This window comes from Phascolarctos cinereus, unplaced genomic scaffold, assembly GCF_003287225.1.
Source record: "Phascolarctos cinereus isolate Bilbo 61053 unplaced genomic scaffold, phaCin_HiC Scaffold_9;HRSCAF=440, whole genome shotgun sequence".
Taxonomy (NCBI): Eukaryota; Metazoa; Chordata; class Mammalia; order Diprotodontia; family Phascolarctidae; genus Phascolarctos; species Phascolarctos cinereus.
In genome coordinates, this window is record NW_027556402.1 from 156,192,783 (window position 1) to 156,210,124 (window position 17,342).

The 17,342-nt window shown below is 39.9% G+C and overlaps 1 protein-coding gene across 16 annotated transcripts in view; it reads left to right on the forward strand.

Moving 5' to 3' along the window:
• APBB2 (amyloid beta precursor protein binding family B member 2) overlaps nt 1–17,342 on the forward strand; it is a 411,236-nt gene that overhangs the window by 381,949 nt on the left and 11,945 nt on the right. For 14 of the 16 annotated variants that reach the window (XM_078148564.1, XM_078148565.1, XM_020991100.2 and 11 more), the window contains 4 exons: nt 10,463–10,577; nt 12,926–13,013; nt 14,942–15,025; nt 16,962–17,077. In XM_078148564.1, coding sequence (XP_078004690.1) covers nt 10,463–10,577; nt 12,926–13,013; nt 14,942–15,025; nt 16,962–17,077 — 403 coding nt within the window. The remainder of the gene's footprint in view (nt 1–10,462; nt 10,578–12,925; nt 13,014–14,941; nt 15,026–16,961; nt 17,078–17,342) is intronic. The other 2 variants (XM_078148568.1, XM_020991135.2) reach the window with 1 other exon arrangement.

A 17,342-nucleotide genomic window follows, 5' to 3' on the forward strand; every position in this document is an offset into this window, starting at 1 on the left:
CTTCATTGGCAGTGTTGTACTGAATGATTAAGCATATAGAGGAACTTGCTAATTCATGCTAATGACAAGGAGGATCTAATTAACATGTTAGTGAACAAACATGCTTAGGCAGTGCACATGTCATGTAGCAAAATCTTTCTTGCTTGAAATATTATAGTTAATATATCAGACAGTATAGAAGTCCTCTGAGATCAGAATGTAAAGTGAGGTATTCCTGGCCATAGACTCGACCACTCAGCCCTTCCTTATCCATGAGTTCAGATCAGATAGTCTAAAGCAAAGTATCTGAAAATCTTTCTCCTTGATCCTCCTTTCCCTTTTCCTCTCCCATTCCCTTTTTCTCTTTCCCTTCCTTTGCTCTTCCTCCTCCCCATTCCTTTTTCCTTTCCAGCTTCTCTCTCTTCTTTCCTTCATTCCCTCATTTCTCTCTCTTCCCCCTCTTTTCCCTCTAATTTTCCCCCTTTCCCCATTTCTGCTATGAAAAGTTTAGTTTTCTTTAAAGCCACAACCATTAAGTCCCTGGTATATTTACAAGAAAGTGAATATTTCATCTGGCATTGAATATTAGCCAGCCCTTTGGGCTTCATTGTACATTAGCCTCTTTTGTACCATTTAGAATACAGAGATCTGCAAATTACTGCAAACTTTGTGCCCTGGGCCAAAGCCAAATCTGGCTGCCTGTTTTTGTACATACAGAAAGTGAAGAATGGTTTTTACATTTTTAAATAAAGTAAAAGTTTATTTACAAATTTCAAAAACCAGTTTTAGCTCACACTAAAAATAGGCGTAGTTTACTGACTTCTAATAAGACTATTCCAGATTTGTTGAAAAAATGGGATCTCTCTCTCCCTCTCCCTTTCTCCCTATCCTTCTCCCCTCCTCTCCCCTCTTCTTTCCCCCCTTCTCTCAGTAGGGTAGGGAAAAAGAATGAGAATGATCAGGTTTATTTCTTAGTCTAGTTAGAATCATCAACGTTATTCCTTTCCTCTGCTTTGGAGTTGATCACACATAAGATGATGAGATTTTTCTTTGTATGATTGAACCTGAGAAGGAAACAAACAAACAAACAAAAAGAAACTGAGCTGCCTGTCCAGCAGCCATCCTAGAATGATAGTCATTTATTTCCCTGATATTAGGCAGTGCTTCTATCACCCCTCTCTCCAGCATCCTTTACTTTGAATTTTAAAGCTCTGTAGTTCTGATAAGACTGAAAGGAGAAGGCATAGACCTGTGGGCAATTCTGGAGAGGAGGGAAGTTTGCAAACTTGACTGTTTTTTAATCAATTCTTGAAACAGCTCTACCTGGGGAGGTGAGATGGTGGTTCTTGGTAATTATCACAGAGCCTCTTAATACCACCTTCTTGCTCCCAGGAGCAACAGTTTCTTAAGTCAGAGGTGACAACTCAACTTAGACTTGGTGGTCAGGCTAGCAAGTGTATATTCAGTGACTTAGCTTTGTTTAATGGTTCTAATTAGGGCAAAGTTGGCACTGAATCACTATGTTCTCTCTTTCCTCCCACCTGAGCCTCCTTGAGTATTTACAGGTGGTAGAATCTTTAATCTTCAATTTACATATTTCATACATTGAAAATGCTTTGATGGGAACTTACTTAGCATAATGTATATTTACCAAGGTGACTCTGGGCCACCCCCCTTACCCTCTAAAGCTTTGATCCCTCTCCTGGGCTTTCAGAAAACAAAACACAATTGTGAAACCGTAGTACAGAAAACTGCACTTTGAGAATTGTTGAAGGATAGATTTGGCATACATTCTGTGGGATAAGATTTTTAAAAACAAGAAGAAAACAAAGAAACTCTTATGTGTTTGGGGAAGGTGGGAGCCAAATGTCAGAGAATGAAATCTCCACCCCTGCTTTTGGGGAACAATTTTACCAACAAAGAGGAGGAGGAGCCAGCACTACACTGCTGGGAGAGGGATGGAAACTGCTTACTCCAGTAGCATTCCCTGCATTCATGGTACAAAGGAGAGTTGCGCTCTGATGTGAATGTTCATTTCTCACAAGCATTACTGCCCATATGGGCTCATTACTACCTAGCTTTGGTGCTGCATCTGCATACATAGTTCATAGTTTCTGCCCTAAGAAGTTAGCTTCATTCTTATTCCTATTTCTGAAATAAAGCATTTCAGAGAGATCATTACATTCACCTTAATTATGGGTTCCTCCCCTTCTCCCTCATATATTTTGCTTGCATGTTGTTAATTGATGTGGAGATGGAGAAGGGTGGAGTTGTGGGATATGAACATCAAAGATGCAGTGATCGCATTGCATTTCTATGGTTTTCCCATTTGGCTAAATCTGCTACTGCTCCTCAGTAGTGTTCTATGCAGTCCTATAGTCTTCAGTCTAATCAGGTACAGTTGGTCACATGACTTGGGCCCAAGTCTTTTGCTGGTGATCCCACTTTAGATCACACATGCACAGTTCTAAAGTGGTCACCTCCCATATTGAAGTTGAACTTAACTATGATAAAACTGTGATTGAATATTTTAAAATCCTAGTTTTCAGTCAACCCGCAAGCTTTTTCTCATAGCGTGCTGTGTTGCAGACATTGTGCTATGAGTGAAGGATAAAAGTGCAAAAATAAAAAACAAAATGCTGCCCTCAAGCTTATATTCTACCACTTTCTAGAAAGAGGATAGTCCTTTTATTGGCTACTTTCCTCCTTCTGGCTTCCTTTCTATTCCTAAGTGGCACAGTGAGTAGAGTATGGACCTGGAGTAAGGAAAACCTGAATTCCAATCCATCCTCACTTACTAGCTCTGTGACCCTAAGGAAGTCACTTACTAGCTGTCTGCCTCAGTTTCCTTATATTTAAAATGGGGATAATAGGATAACATCTACTTCTTAGGGTTGTTAGGAAGATTAAATGAGATAAGATTTGTAAAGCACAGTGCCTGGAACATAGTTGGCACTTAATAAATGCTTGTTTCCTTTCTTCTTTCCTTTTATCTTCTCACACATCACTTACTGCTCATTTCCTCTTTTTCATGTGATTTAAAAACTGAAGACTAATGTTAGGTATGTTAGGGTTACACAAAAGATGTTAGGAAGGTAAAAATCAAGGCAGCTTAAAATATATTGGATATAGGAGTGAGAGAAAGTGAAGAGTTGAGAATGACACCAAGGTAATTAGGAGGATGGTGGTGCCCTTAACAGCAATAGGGAGGTTCAGAAGAGGAGACGGTTTGGGAGGAAAGATAATGAGTTCACCTTTGGACATTTTGAGTTTAAAATGTCTCATGTGACATCAAGTTTGACATGTCCAACGGGGCAGCTGGAGATGTGAAACTAAAGTTTTAGGAGAGAGATTGGGGCTAGATAAGTAGATCTGAGCATAGAGATGATGACTGAATCCATAGGAGCTGATGATACCACCAAGCAAAATAGGATAAAAGAGAAGGAAAGAAGGCCTCGGACAGAGCCCTGAGGGATACCCATCATTAGTGGGTTTGACCTAGATAAAAAACCAGCAAAGAAGACCAGTGAGCAGGAGCAATCTTAAAAGTAAAGGAAGAACCAGAGTAGTGTCATGGAAACCTAGAGAAAGGAGAGTATTAAGAAGAGAGTAATTGACAGTGTCAGAGGCCACAGAGAGGTCAAAAAGAATGAGAATTAGAAAAGTCCATTAGATTTTGCAATTAGATCTTTGGCAACTTGGAAGAGAACAGTTTTTGTTGAATGATGAGCTCAGAAGCCAAATTGTAGAGAAGAAAGTCTAAGAAGAGGTGAAAGGAAAGCAGGTTGAAAGCATTGATCGTAGATGGCCTTCTCAAGAAGATAAACCACAAAAGGGAAGAGAGATATGGACAGTAGATGATAGGGATAGATGGTTCAAGAAAGGGTTTTTTGAGGATGGGGAAAACATGGGCATGTTTACAGGCAGTAAGGAAGCAGCCAGTAGAAAAGGAGAGATTGAAGATAAGAGAGAGAATGGGGACAATAGAGAGAGTAATCTTAAAGATCACTTCCTCTAAGGAAACTTCCTTACTTCATTCCTACCCATTGCTGAATGTTTTCGTGCTATATATACTACACACACATACACACACCCACACCCACACACCCACACACACACACACACATACACACACACACACACACCCATACTTATTAATACTACACTTGTCCATATCTACACATGCATTTCCATATCAAAGGTGTTTTTTAAGTCTTTTCTTCTATATAATTTCTCTTTTCCTCATCTATGGTGTGAATTCCACAAGGCAGAGACTATGTGCTCTATGGCTTTTTTAATCGCTCCCTATCATATCTATTCCAGATTAATCCTGCCTTTGAGCAAACAAGAGACCTCAGCCAGGGTTGTAGAAGGGACCAGGCCCATAGGGAATGGAGACAAGTTCCCTCAATTTGACCTTTTAAAATGTAGATTTTTTTCTTTAATAAAATACTTCTTCTGATCTTAGTGGACTACAGAGTCTTCCTAATTCCCCATCTTGTTCCCTGACTTCTGTAAAAACCAATTGCAGCACTAACAAGGAGGAAACACACAGGAACTGAGTCATGTGCTGGCTTTATTTAAACTTCACCAGTGAGGTAGAAGAGTTAATTGCTTTCAAAACACCTGAAGAATCCAACCCCCTATTAGGTCATTTTTATATGGCTGGGCTTTATTTAGAGAAATGATGTGAGGATCACTTTCAGCCCTGCTTTTGGGGAAACCTGGCTTTGGGCAACAGCACCATGGACAGCAGAGCCATCCATGGGCAGAAGATTGTGATAGGCAAGGAAGACACCCAGGGAAAGGTTTATTCTTGTAGCAGTCTGTTCAGGGAAGAAAAGTAAGATGCAGAATTATTGAAGTGATTTTAAAAGCTAGAAGCTGATCAGGGGTTAGAATTAACACCCTCTAAAATGTCCCTATTCTTTCAGAGGCAACATGCAGTAGAAGGAACACTAGACTGGAACTTTGGAGCAAATGGAGTTTATTTGTAGTTTGGAATCAAACCTTAAAAGTTACTAATTTCTGAATATTTTTTGGCCCAGCAATACCACTACCAGACCTATCACCCAAAGAGATCAAAGAAAGAGGAAAAGGACCCCATATGTACAAAAACATTTACAGTAGCTCCTTTCGGGGTGGCAAAGAACTGGAAACTAATGGGAGAACCCATTCATTGGAGAAATGGTTGGAGAAAATGTGGTATATGAATGTATTGGAATGCTTTTGTGCAGTAAGCAGTGATTTTTTTTAAAAAAGGTTTCAGAGAAACCTGGGATGATTTGCATGAGCTAATGCAGAGTGAAGTAAGCAGGTACAGAACACTTTATACAGTAATGAAACAATGACGTAAAAATGAATAGTTTTTAAAAACCGAACTGAACACAATGACTACCACCTTATCTATCTACCACCTTACAGAGGTGATGGTCTCAATAAGTAGAATAGGACATACATTTATAGATATGTCCATTACAGGAATTTATTTTGGTTTACTATGCATACTTGTTAAAAAAAAAAAAAGGTGGTGTTTTTTTTCCTGTTTATTCTACATGATTGAGTGACCACTGGGGGAAGGGGCAGGGGGGAGAGATGAATTTAAGAGAAATTGGTTTTAGGGGCAGTTAGGTGGCATGGTGGATAAAATACTGGCCCTGGAATCAAGAGGACCTGAGTTCAAATACGGCCTCAGACGCTCAACACTTTTTAGTTGTGTCACTCTGGGCAAGTCACTTAAGACCCCAATTGCCTTGCCCAAAAAGAGAAGGGAGAGAGAGAGAGAGAGAGAGAGAGAGAGAGAGAGAGAGAGAGAGAGAGAGAGAGAGAGAAATCAGTTTTAGTTGTTTGTTTTAAATCCTTCTTAAAATGTAAGAGGCTTTAAAGAAAATAACAAATTCCTCTTAAAACGCTTTTCTGAAATCTCTTAATAATATAATGCTGATTTAATCAGAATATTTAACAAATTTAAATCTGCCCTTCTAGTTTGCAATCTATTACTAATTATACTTTCTGTTTAATGACACTAAGTCTAGAGCCAAAGAACACTTTCATGCAAAGGTAAATGGTAAAAATCCAGGCCTTATTTTAAGAAATTCAGTTGAGAGTTTTTTGGATTCTGCTCTGAATAATAATTGGTTGGCAGCAGCCACGTGCTTTCACACTCTCAGAGGAAGCCAGTCAACTAGTCTAAATTTTGGAAATTCACACCTGTGACCTGTCTTATCTTTTTGCAAATTCACATATTCTGGGTTTGCAACTATGTTAGGTAGTAGCTCAGTTTTCTGTCTAGGCGAAATTAATAGATGCATGCACATGTTTTAACCTTCCAGATGACAGAGAAAACCAATTTTCTTGTGGCAAGGAGTTGAATCCCTGAGATACATAGATTCCCTCACTATTTTTAAGGTGATAGATCTGTTTTAGCCTTCCCAATGTATTTTCCTTTCACCTGGGAGGGAATGTAGAAAATTGAGACTGAAATTTTGTCAGACTCTCCCAAAATGAAGCATGTGACTGCTGAATTTTCTCATTTGGGAAGGGGCAAGTTCCAGATGGTTATACTTTAAACATTAATCATGTTTCCCTGAGGAAGAGAAAAATTAAGATCAATAAAAGAAACAACTCCAAAGGGAAGCCATCTGTAAGAATGAAGGGCATAAAGTTGAGCTGTAATAGCTTTGATCTATCGTTTATTGAATAGATACTGTTCCAGGAAATTCTATTCTCAGTTGTGTAACTTTGCTATTATTACATGTGTAAGCTTGCCAGCAGTAATGGTGAGGAAAATGAAATGAGAGTTTTGCATCTTTTCTGTTTCTCCATACATGAAACATTTGAGTTTTGTTAGAAATTGAATATCCTTTTATAAAGTAATTATCAGTATCAAGAGGGGAGACATGGGTCAGGGAGAGAGAGTCCTCTTTGAATCCCCACCTAATACAATGCTTTGCATGTATTAGTTTTATAGTTGCCCAGTAAATACCTGTTAAATCACTAAAGGTAACAATATTTTCCAATGCAATCTCTTCCAGCCCAGGCCTGCATTAATGAAGGATTACTGCTAGCACCATAAGTACAATTAGCAAAAGGAGAGACAGCATGTCATAGAAGGTTGGACTAATGGAATGTGGAGACCTGGCTCTGATACTACTAGCGTCATAATCACTCACAAATCTTTTAAACTTTCAGTGCTCTTAGTCACTGTGGTGGAAGAGTAGAGATGGAGGGAGTTTTCAAAGTAGAAGTTCTCAATACCAATGAAATTAGCAAGAATTATTTGGATTACAAATATGTACATTTCTAAGTTCTTAAAAATAGTTTATTCCATTGTGAGTTTATTCCATGCTCCCCAGATATTGTTTACAGTTAATTTTCTTAAACCTTTTAAAAAATACATTTGTAAAGTCTAGCCCAGCCTTGGTTGTATTATCACATATTCTAGATAAGTGGAGGGCAAAGTAGAGAGTCCCAGGTATTATAAGGATACAGTGCTGAGTACCAGTAAGCAAGAAAAACCAAGAACTTTACCTTTACTTTCCTTATCCTCTGCAGCCCATCATCAGTGTGAAGGTCATGACGTCTGTTCTGGTGGCCCTGCCCTCCAATAGGAAGGAAACGTTGAAGCCACAGGGCATAGTTCAGGACTTTTTAACCATTTTTGTTCCCACAGATCCCTTTTGCTGTTCAGTTAAGCCTATGAACCCCTTCTCAGAGTCATGTTTTTAAGCGCATGAAATAAAATACGTAAGATTACAAAAGAAACCAAGTCTATTGAAATTCAGTCGTCAAAACATTTTCTTAAAAAACCTAAGTTCACAGATCCCAGGTTAAGAACCTCTAGTACAGTGGAAGAAGCCTCATATTGGTAGTAAAAAACCTGGGTTTGCATTTTGGTTCTGTCACTAACTAGCTATATGACCTGGGACAATTCATATAACATTCTCAGTCTCCTAATATGTAAAATAAAGTTGTTAGACCAGGCAACATATGAGGTGTCTACCTCCAGCCACACACACACACACACACACACACACACACACACACACACACTTTAATGCTCTGTAGTTTCTGTAATTTTCTATATGTTCATTATCTCAAGGGAAATCTCCAGGATTCCAGGCCAGGGGAAGGGCAGTAGGGGTGAGGAGGGCTGCTGCTTGGTCATGACAAAGGACTGGGGAAGCTGCCAGTGCTGGAGGCTGCTGCTTAGCCAATCGATAACCAACAACAAGTAATGATTGAGGATCTACCGTATGCCGAGGCCAGTATTAAATGTTCTGGGGAGATGGACATACAACAGATGGTCCCTACCCTCAAAGAATTTCTAATTTAGTTGGAGAATTATGTGACTTTAGGTCAAGAAGGAACCTGTTGTAAAGTCATGCATCATCCAGTTCAGCCTCCTCATTTTACAGATAAGAAATTGAAGTCCAAAGAAATTTCATAATCCATTCAAGGGTCACATAGCTAGTTAGTAGCCAGGGCTTTTGATTCTCAGTCTGAAATTATTTCCCCAACCACCATTGTCTCCTAGAGAAGGCTAACATAGAGCAAACAATGCAAAACAAAACACAATTGTCAAATTGTGCTAGAAACATGTTTCGATATTATGGAAGTTCATAGGTGAGGGAAATGATTGAGGGGTGGAATTGTTGTGGCTTTAAAGAATGAATGGGTAGGATTTACAAAGGAATAGCATGAGCAGGGATGGATGATTTCTTCCTGGTACAGTGAGCAACCCAGTCTATTTTGAGAAAAATAAAAGGATGGAGATGGAACCGAGTGTGGCGGGTTTAGATGCTAAGCACAGAAGTGTAGCTGGATTCAGGAGGATCAGAGTTCCAGTCTGTCCTTAGACTTTTATCAGCTGTGTGGCCCTGGACAAGTCACTTGACCTCTGCCTCAGTTCTTTCAACTCTAAAATGGAGATAATAATAACACCTACTTCCCAGGGTTGTTGTGAGGATTAAATGAGATCATATTTGGAATGTGCTTAGCACAGTGCCTGACACATTATAAGTACTATACAAATGCTAGCTGCTACTATCGTCATCATCATCATTGTTATATAGGAAACCATTGGAAGGGCTTACATTCAGGAGGGCCAAGTGGTAATGGAGCCTATTGTGGGAAAGTAAGAACTGCCCTTGCTAGTGCAAAGAAAAGGACTTTAGAGCAGCTTCAAAGTAACTTGAGATTTTCTTTAGATCTAGTCTTACCACAGTGGAATAGGGACAGACTGGCTGAGGTCCACATTTAAAGGAGGTTGGCCTACTCTTGTGAAAAACTCGGAAAAGTGACAAAAGGTTTACCCTTGCTTATTCACAGCCTACAAAGTGCCTCCCCCACACTGCCCCACCCCTTTGATCATGCCATAGTCTGCTGTGTTCAAAGGATGGTTCTGTGCTGAGACACATGCACCATTTTCCCAGTGAAGCTTCTCCTGTCTGGTTCCCACACACGGACAACAGGTCACTCTCATCGCCAACTTAACAGCAGCAGCAAACCTCAGAACCTTGAAGATTTTTTGGCATTATAGCCACGATCACAGGGTCATTTTTAATTACAGATCACAAAAAGTCCACCAGGTTATTTTCTTTTAATAGAATTAAGTCGCTTCTGATTGTGCCTATGATAGGTCTCCTGGTATAATGTTGTATTCAAGGGAATCATTCTGCTAGGTTAGCAAATGAGTATTTCTCAGCTTTTAGCTTCCGTAAAAGATAGTATTAAACTTTGATCTTTTAACTGCCAGTCTAAAGACTATGTAGCAGAAACCAGATTGCAGTTTCTCTTCCCCTACAGAAGTGGCCTGGTTGGCATTGCTTTAATCAGTAAAGCAGATGCTAAAACCAAGCTTCAGTGTCACGCTCATCCAGGGCGTCTGAGCTGAGCACACGCAGTCTGAGGCGGCCTCATTTGCTGGGAGATCTTTTCACAAGATGAAGTCCTTTGGGAGCATTTCTGCCTGTGGTGTTTGTTCTGTGTCCCTCTGTAGGCTGTGATTTCCGGTCAGCATCCTAGAGCGATTGTACATCTCTTTTCTCCCTTGGTGCTTAGTTTTATGGGCTGACTGCTGTTGTTTTGTTTCATCTACACTGGCTTGTCTGTCTCATCATTCATGCAAATTCATGTGCAAGTCTCTTTCTTCCATTTAATGATCCTGTCTGTGCCTAAATTAAGTAGAGGTTTGTTTTCAATTTCAATCTTCATTTGTTCGCAGTTGTTAGTGGTTGTAAGTTCGGCGGCTTTGACGTGCAGGAAGGTGCCATGATTTGATTCCTAAATTTCCTTATAATGTGATTCTTCTCTGTCCCTCTGCTTCAAGGAGCCAGTTAAAAAATGCTTTTTTTCTAACCAAGACATACATTCTGTTTGCTAACGACTCAGACGTGCTGGGCGCTTGCTCCATTAACTCTTAAAATTGGCATCATTGGTAAAGGATTACGTTCTAATCTGTCAATAAATTTTGTCTGCACAGAGATTTTGCGTATGTAGCAAGAGATAAAGACACAAGAATTTTGAAATGTCACGTATTTCGATGTGACACACCAGCAAAGGCCATTGCCACAAGTCTTCACGAAATCTGTTCTAAGGTAAGTTCATATCAACTGAGTCACCACATTACCAATCCAACGAGCATTTATTGAACACATGCTGTGTACAAGGCATTGAGTGTCATTTAGACAAGGAGGAAATTGAAAATTCTCACTGCCTTCAAGGAGCCTGCACTCTACTAGGGGAATGTGTAGTGTAAGACACTTTCCTGCAATGCTTGGGCCAGGCTGCAGAGGTAGAAATGAAAGCGCGTAAAGAAACAAAGTGTCCAGAGGTGGCCCATCAGGTGAACCTTAGCCTGGACAGCCCACGTCCCTGGAGAGGCACTCCTGCCCCACCTGCCTCCATAGACACACCCCAGAGACCCTAGAAGCTGCCTAGGGCTCACGTAGCTCCCTTTCCTATCCACAGAAATGCCCTTTACAACCTCCCTAACAGGCAATCCTCCCTCCTTTCCTTAAGAACTTCCGGTGATAGGGGCAGCTAGGTGGTGCAGTGGATAGAGCACCGGCCCTGGAGTCAAGAGGAGGACCTGAGTTCAAATCGGCCTCAGACACATAACACTCGTTAGCTGTGCAACCCTAGGCAAGTCACTTAACCCCAGTTGCTCTCACCAAAAAAAATAAAATAAAATAAAAAAGAATTCCCAGTTTTGCAAGCTAGCCAGTAGCATTGATGGGCCACTCTGATCATTATGTTCCCTTTTATAGCAATTGAGCTGAAATCTATTCCCTGTAACTTTTGCCCATTACTCTGGAGCAGCAGAGTGTGTAAGTCTGCTATCTAGCTATGTGCTTGCCCTTTTGATATGTGAGAAGAGATGTCATGAGTTTCCCTCAAATCTTTTCCTCTCCAGATTAAACCTTCATCCCACTCAAATGTGATGTGGTTTCAAGCCTCCTTGAAAAAAAATCTGTATTTTTCAAAACAAAACTGGCTTTCAACTGCCTTGCCTGACTGTACACTCCTCATTAATTATTAGATGCTGGAGCTTGGGGTCGCTTACTTGTAGGGGAAGGTGAACAACTAACTTGTAAGGTCCTTTAACTCTAGGACTCTGACTTTGTACCTGGCAGAGCTAGATCCTCCTGCACGGACGTATCACATCTCCCAGGGCCTGTGTTTTGCCTCACAAGTACTATGCCTATTCCAATTCAGCCCATCTCCAGGATCCTGTTCAAACAACAGCTCATAAACTATAGAAAATGCGTTTTAAACAGGGTACAACCAATCAGTATCAGTGGAAGCTGGGCTGCAATCTTGCCACCCCCTCTCTTAGTCCCCATTCCTCTTACCTCCTGGGGCCATGCTGTATCTTCTGAAGCAAATTTTAGGAATTAGATATGATAATAGGAGATGATGAGAGTTGGAACTGAAAGGATGAGATGTTCTGGGGATGCTACCATCTGCCTGTACTGCAGGCCTGGGAAGAAATTCACTCATTCCCTAACCTTCAACCACAAGACAGGGATTGGTAAGAATCAGCTGCGAGGCACTTTTCAGAGTAGCTTAGATGACAAAGACAAAGCCTACATTGACTTTCTCTGGGACTTTATTTCCCCATTCAGCTACAAATAATTTGGCTCAAACTCTTAGACCGAGTCTAAGACTCCAAATCTCTAGCTTCCTTCAGTACTTTCTTATGTGCCATATCCTATAAGAAGTCTTTCCTTAGCTGTTAGTACTCAAAATTTACATGCGTATACTTAATTTGTTTACATGTTATCTTTTCTCTCTCCTCCCAATAGATTCTAAGCCTCTTGAGGCCGGGAACTGGCTTTTTTTCTTTCTTTGTACCTCTAGAACCCATGCGTTGTCTTGCATGTAATAAGCATCTAATAAATTCTTGTTTGATTGAATTAGGATATAAAGAGGTGAAACATTGATAATTCTCAAAAAAGAGAGGTTATTTTATTTGGAAATCATCAATGAATGTGGTAGCCTGACAAACTCAATCAGTTTGAACATTAACCTTTTTGATATACAAAGGACTCCTAGTAACCCAGAAATTAACAGTGACATTCATGAAGACAAATGTTTTGTAGCTCCAGCTGGCACTAACCTGAGTTTGCTGACCAATCCACCCATAACAGATATATTGGTTCAGGCCATTGCTCATATTAGAGATCTGTTGAAGGCAGGCTGAGGGGAAACTGCTTTGAAAAAATTAGGAGACTATTATCCATGGAAAATAATCATTTGCACATTGTCCCTAGGGATAAGTACAAACCTCCTCAAAATAAATAGCAAAGTTGGAATCTAAAAATAAATGGTAGAGAATAAGTTGGAAGTGAAATGGAACACACTTAGGGGATGACCCAGCTGATATGCAAGCACACATGGAGTGTAGATGGAAACAATGCTATGCTTTTGCTCTCGTGTCCAGATTATGGCTGAACGGAAGAATGCCAAAGCTGTCGCCTGCAGCTCATTACAGGAAAGAACTAATGGGAATCTTGATGTTCCTTTGCAAGGTAGGTCAATAGGCCTGAATTCTTGTTCTCATTAATAATCTTCTCCTTACCCCAGGAGAAAGTTCAAAGATGAAATGTCCTCTTCTATTTATTTTCTTCTCAGAGCAGCTAAAATATTATCTTATAACATATCAGGCATCTGAAGCACAATGTGTCAAAACCAAACTTACCTTTTCCCTAAAATCTACCCTTCTCCTGACCTTCCCTATTTTTGCTGAAGGCACCATCTTTCTTGTTGTTCTGGCGTCACATCCTCAATTTCTCATTCTCATTTACCCCAAATTTCCAACCAATTGCCCAATGTTGTCATTTCTTCCTCAACAGTATCTTTCATATATGCCATCTTCCCCCCATTCACAAAATCACCACCATAGCTCAGGCCTGGACTATTGCAGTAGCTTCCTGATTTGTTTCCCTGCCTCAGATCCCTTCTTTCTCTAATCCATCTTCTATCCAGCCACCTAAAGCACAGGTCTAATCATGTCACTTTCCTACTCAACAAGGTCCAGTGGAGGGCAGCTGGATGGTACAGGGGTTAGAGTGCCAGGCTTGGAATCAGAAGACCTAAGTTCAAATCTGGCCTCAGGCACTAAGCTTTGGAACCCTAGGCAAGTCACTTAAGCCAGTTAGCCTCAGTTTCCTCATCTGTAAAATGAACTGGAGAAGGAAATGGCAAACCACTCCAGTATTTTTGCCAAGAAAACCCCAAACAGGGTCATGAAGAGTCAGACATGACTGAAACGACTGAACAACAAAGTCCAATGCTTCCCTATTTCTTCTAGGATCAAATATAGACTCTGGCATTTAAAGCTTTTAATAGCCTGACCCCATCCTACCTTTCTGGCCTTATTTCACATTACTCCCTCTACATACTTTATTGTCCAGCCAAACCATGCTTTCTATTCCTCACATAGAACACTTTATCCACTGTTTCTGGACCTCTAAAAAGGTTGGTCTCCATGCCTATCACCTCTTTTTTTTTTTTGAGTCCCTATTGAAAAACTTTGGAATTCAGTTCTTTCCCTATCTGCATGGGGCCTTTCCTGGTTCTCTCCAACTTCTAGTACCTTCCCCAGCAAAGTCACCTTGTATCTGCTATATATGTGTGTCTTGCATGTAACTATATACATACATATTGTCTTCTTTGTTAGAATGTAAGCTGCTCTGAGGGCAGGGACTGTTTGCTTGTGTCTTTGTATCCCATGCCTAGTACATAGTCATTAAATGCTTGTGGATTTTACTGATACCACCGTCTGCCTAAGCCTGCAACTACAAAGTCTGATGTTTCTTTGTAATATTTCATTTCCCCTTTAAAATTATGTTCAATTTAATTCAACTGAAGGAACATTTATTGAATATCTACTATGGGGCACTCAAAATTGAACAAAATTGAGCTAGGAATGATTTTTTTTGCTGGACTAGTAGTAAAAAATGTTGACTCTCTTGCCTTATGAATCGTGTATTATTTCAGGGAAGGCAGCCTGCATAAAGAGGGAAAGAAGTTGTGGGTTGATAAATTTTTGTATGTGTAGTTAGTTATTTCACATCTAAGATTCTGCTCTTCATGATTAAATAGCCTCCAGGCCCAAATATAACCTAGACATCAAGCTAGCAGACAATAGCAGTTTTAACAGTGTAGAGTAAAATAAGCAGCTTCACATGCTGCCCCATCTGGGAAGGCTAATTTAAAAGGCTATGACTTACACTGTGCCCCCAAAGGCAGATATGAGAGATGAAGTAGTTATAGAAGAATTTTAGTCTCTACCCTTAGAAAACAAGCAAATAGGAAGCAGCCTGGGCTTTTTTTTTTCTTTTGGCAATTCTGTGACATAAAAGTATGAAGGCTTTTTAAAAAAATGTTTATTTAAATTTTAACGTGTGAGTCTGTAAGTGCCAATAAGGAGCCATTATTTTCTGTTCCCATGTAGTAGATTTTCCAACACCAAAGACTGAGCTGGTCCAGAAGTTCCATGTGCAGTACTTGGGCATGTTACCTGTAGATAAACCAGTAGGTATGTGGTGCCATTTCTTCCTCTTGTGAACGTTTATGGGAGTTCTAGGGAGGTGCTGGTTGGGGGGAGAGGAGTATGCCATTGCTGGTATGGCTATCAGCCTTTAGGGGAGAATCAGCATAGTTTCTGTTATTCTCTGTTCCTTTCTTCTAAGTTTTCCCATTTTATTCCACTTTATCACTTTTGTCCATAGCCAAATCTTATCCACCACCCATTTTTCTTTCTTTTTACCTCTTTTTCCCCTAGCCCTAACCTTCACTAGCTAGATCACAGATTATTGGAAAACCTGGTCATTTCTGAAATGGACAAAGCATACAAGAGCTGCTTCCTTTGGTCTGCTTTTCTTCAGGGAGGCAGGTGTCATGTCTGGGAGTCAGATACTTTTGCCACACTCTGGCTTGATCAAACCGCATCTGGAATGTTGTGTTTTCTTCTAGTTCTTTCATGTTTTAAGCCAACAGTGGAATATGTCCAGAGGAGAGTGACCAGTAGGACCTTGACATAATACCAGAAAAGAACTGGTTGAAAGAACTTGAGGTGTTTAGATGGGAAAATAGAGACTTGGGTGGGGGAAGGAGGGCATGATAATGGCCTTCTAGTATCTTATGGGCTGAAATGAGGAAGTGGGCTTAAACTTGTCTCTGTGAGAGCAATTACTACAAACTGCAAACTTAGACTTGATGTCAGGAAAAACTTCCTAACCCTTAGAGTTGCCCCAAAATGGAATGGACTGCCTGACATGGGAATGATTTCCCCCTTGCTAGAGGTCTTCAGAGAATGACTGGATGACCATTTGTTGGCTATGTTATAAAGTAAATTCCTGGTTCAGGGACAGATTGAACTAGGGGGCTACTGAGGTCTTTCTCACTTTTATTATTCTGTAAAAATTCTTTCTTTTTGTTAGAAAAAGTCCCAGAAATCATCTGACCTAAGAAAGAACAGTCCTTTAAAAATAAGAATGATCAGCTATGATTCCAGAGAACTGTCAAAGAACTCTGCCCACCTCATGATAAAGAAATGATACACTAATATGCAAAATAAGAAACACATTTTTGGAAGTGACCAATAATTGAAATTTGTTTTGCTTAACTGTGTTTATGGAATTAGGTAAGGATGAGAGGGGAGAAATGTTTGATAATTAGAAAAAGTAATAATTTTAAAATAAAAAATAACCAAAGAGCACATTTCCTGAGGCTTTGTCTATACTTAGAATAAAGCCCTTTTATTCAGTGATTCAAATACATGGTGCCGGCATTACTAGATAATGTGCTAACATATTAATAAGACAGTGTTTAGATAAAACCAAGGTAGATGATAGATAAAATGATCTGTGTGATGCTATAGGTGACCAATGTGGAGTAACAGGTCATCTCTGTATAAAATGAGTTACCCTTTACATTTGGTCTGAAAGAGTAAAGTTAAATGAAGGAATAAAGTGAAAAATCCCTATCAATACATATTTTCCTGTGTCCTTTGTTAGTGTGGTATCCCTAAGACCTTTGGTCTAAATAAGGCACTGAGGTTATTATTTACAAGACTTCTTTTTTTGTATCTTTGGAGACAAATGAATTTGGGAAGAGTAGGTAACAGTAATTACATTTCAGTTTGATTACTACAGTTATGTTGTTTCCTATTTCAGAATCTTGGAGGGAACTTTTGTGCCCTCTTGGTGGTAGAAATCAGCCCTGGTTTTTATTCAGGGTAGAGGCCAGGTAAGAGGGGGCAATGACTTTCAAGGAAGCAGCCATCATATCCTTAGTCTGAGAAAATTGCTGAGAAACAGCTTTGCCTAGCTTTCCCTCCCAGATGGCTTGAGACATATGATCAGTCTGGTTTCTTCAGTCAATGGACTTGCCTGAGTATTCCTCTACATTATGGTTGACAGTCATGGACTTTGTATAGTTGCTTTACTCCCTTATACTTTTTTTTTCCATAGGTATGGATACCCTGAATAGTGCCATAGAAAGTCTTATGAGCTCATCAAACAAAGAAGATTGGCTGCCAGTTACCATGAATGTTGCTGATGCCACTGTGACTGTCATCAGTGAAAAGGTAAGGAAGAATTAACACATGTGCTCAATATTTCTGGCTCACAACAATATTTGAGATTCAATAGTAAAGCAAACAAATAGTAAGCAAAGAAATTTTTAACAGGCTGGTCATGTAGTGAGAGTGAGAAATAAAAGATCAGTGGCCTAAATATAACAGCCAGGAAGGCCTATAACATGTCAGGTAGATCTTCTGTGGAGGATATGAGGGAGCACAAGGACAATGGTGGCACAAAATGAGGTGTGAATTAGTTGTGATCTGTATTGGT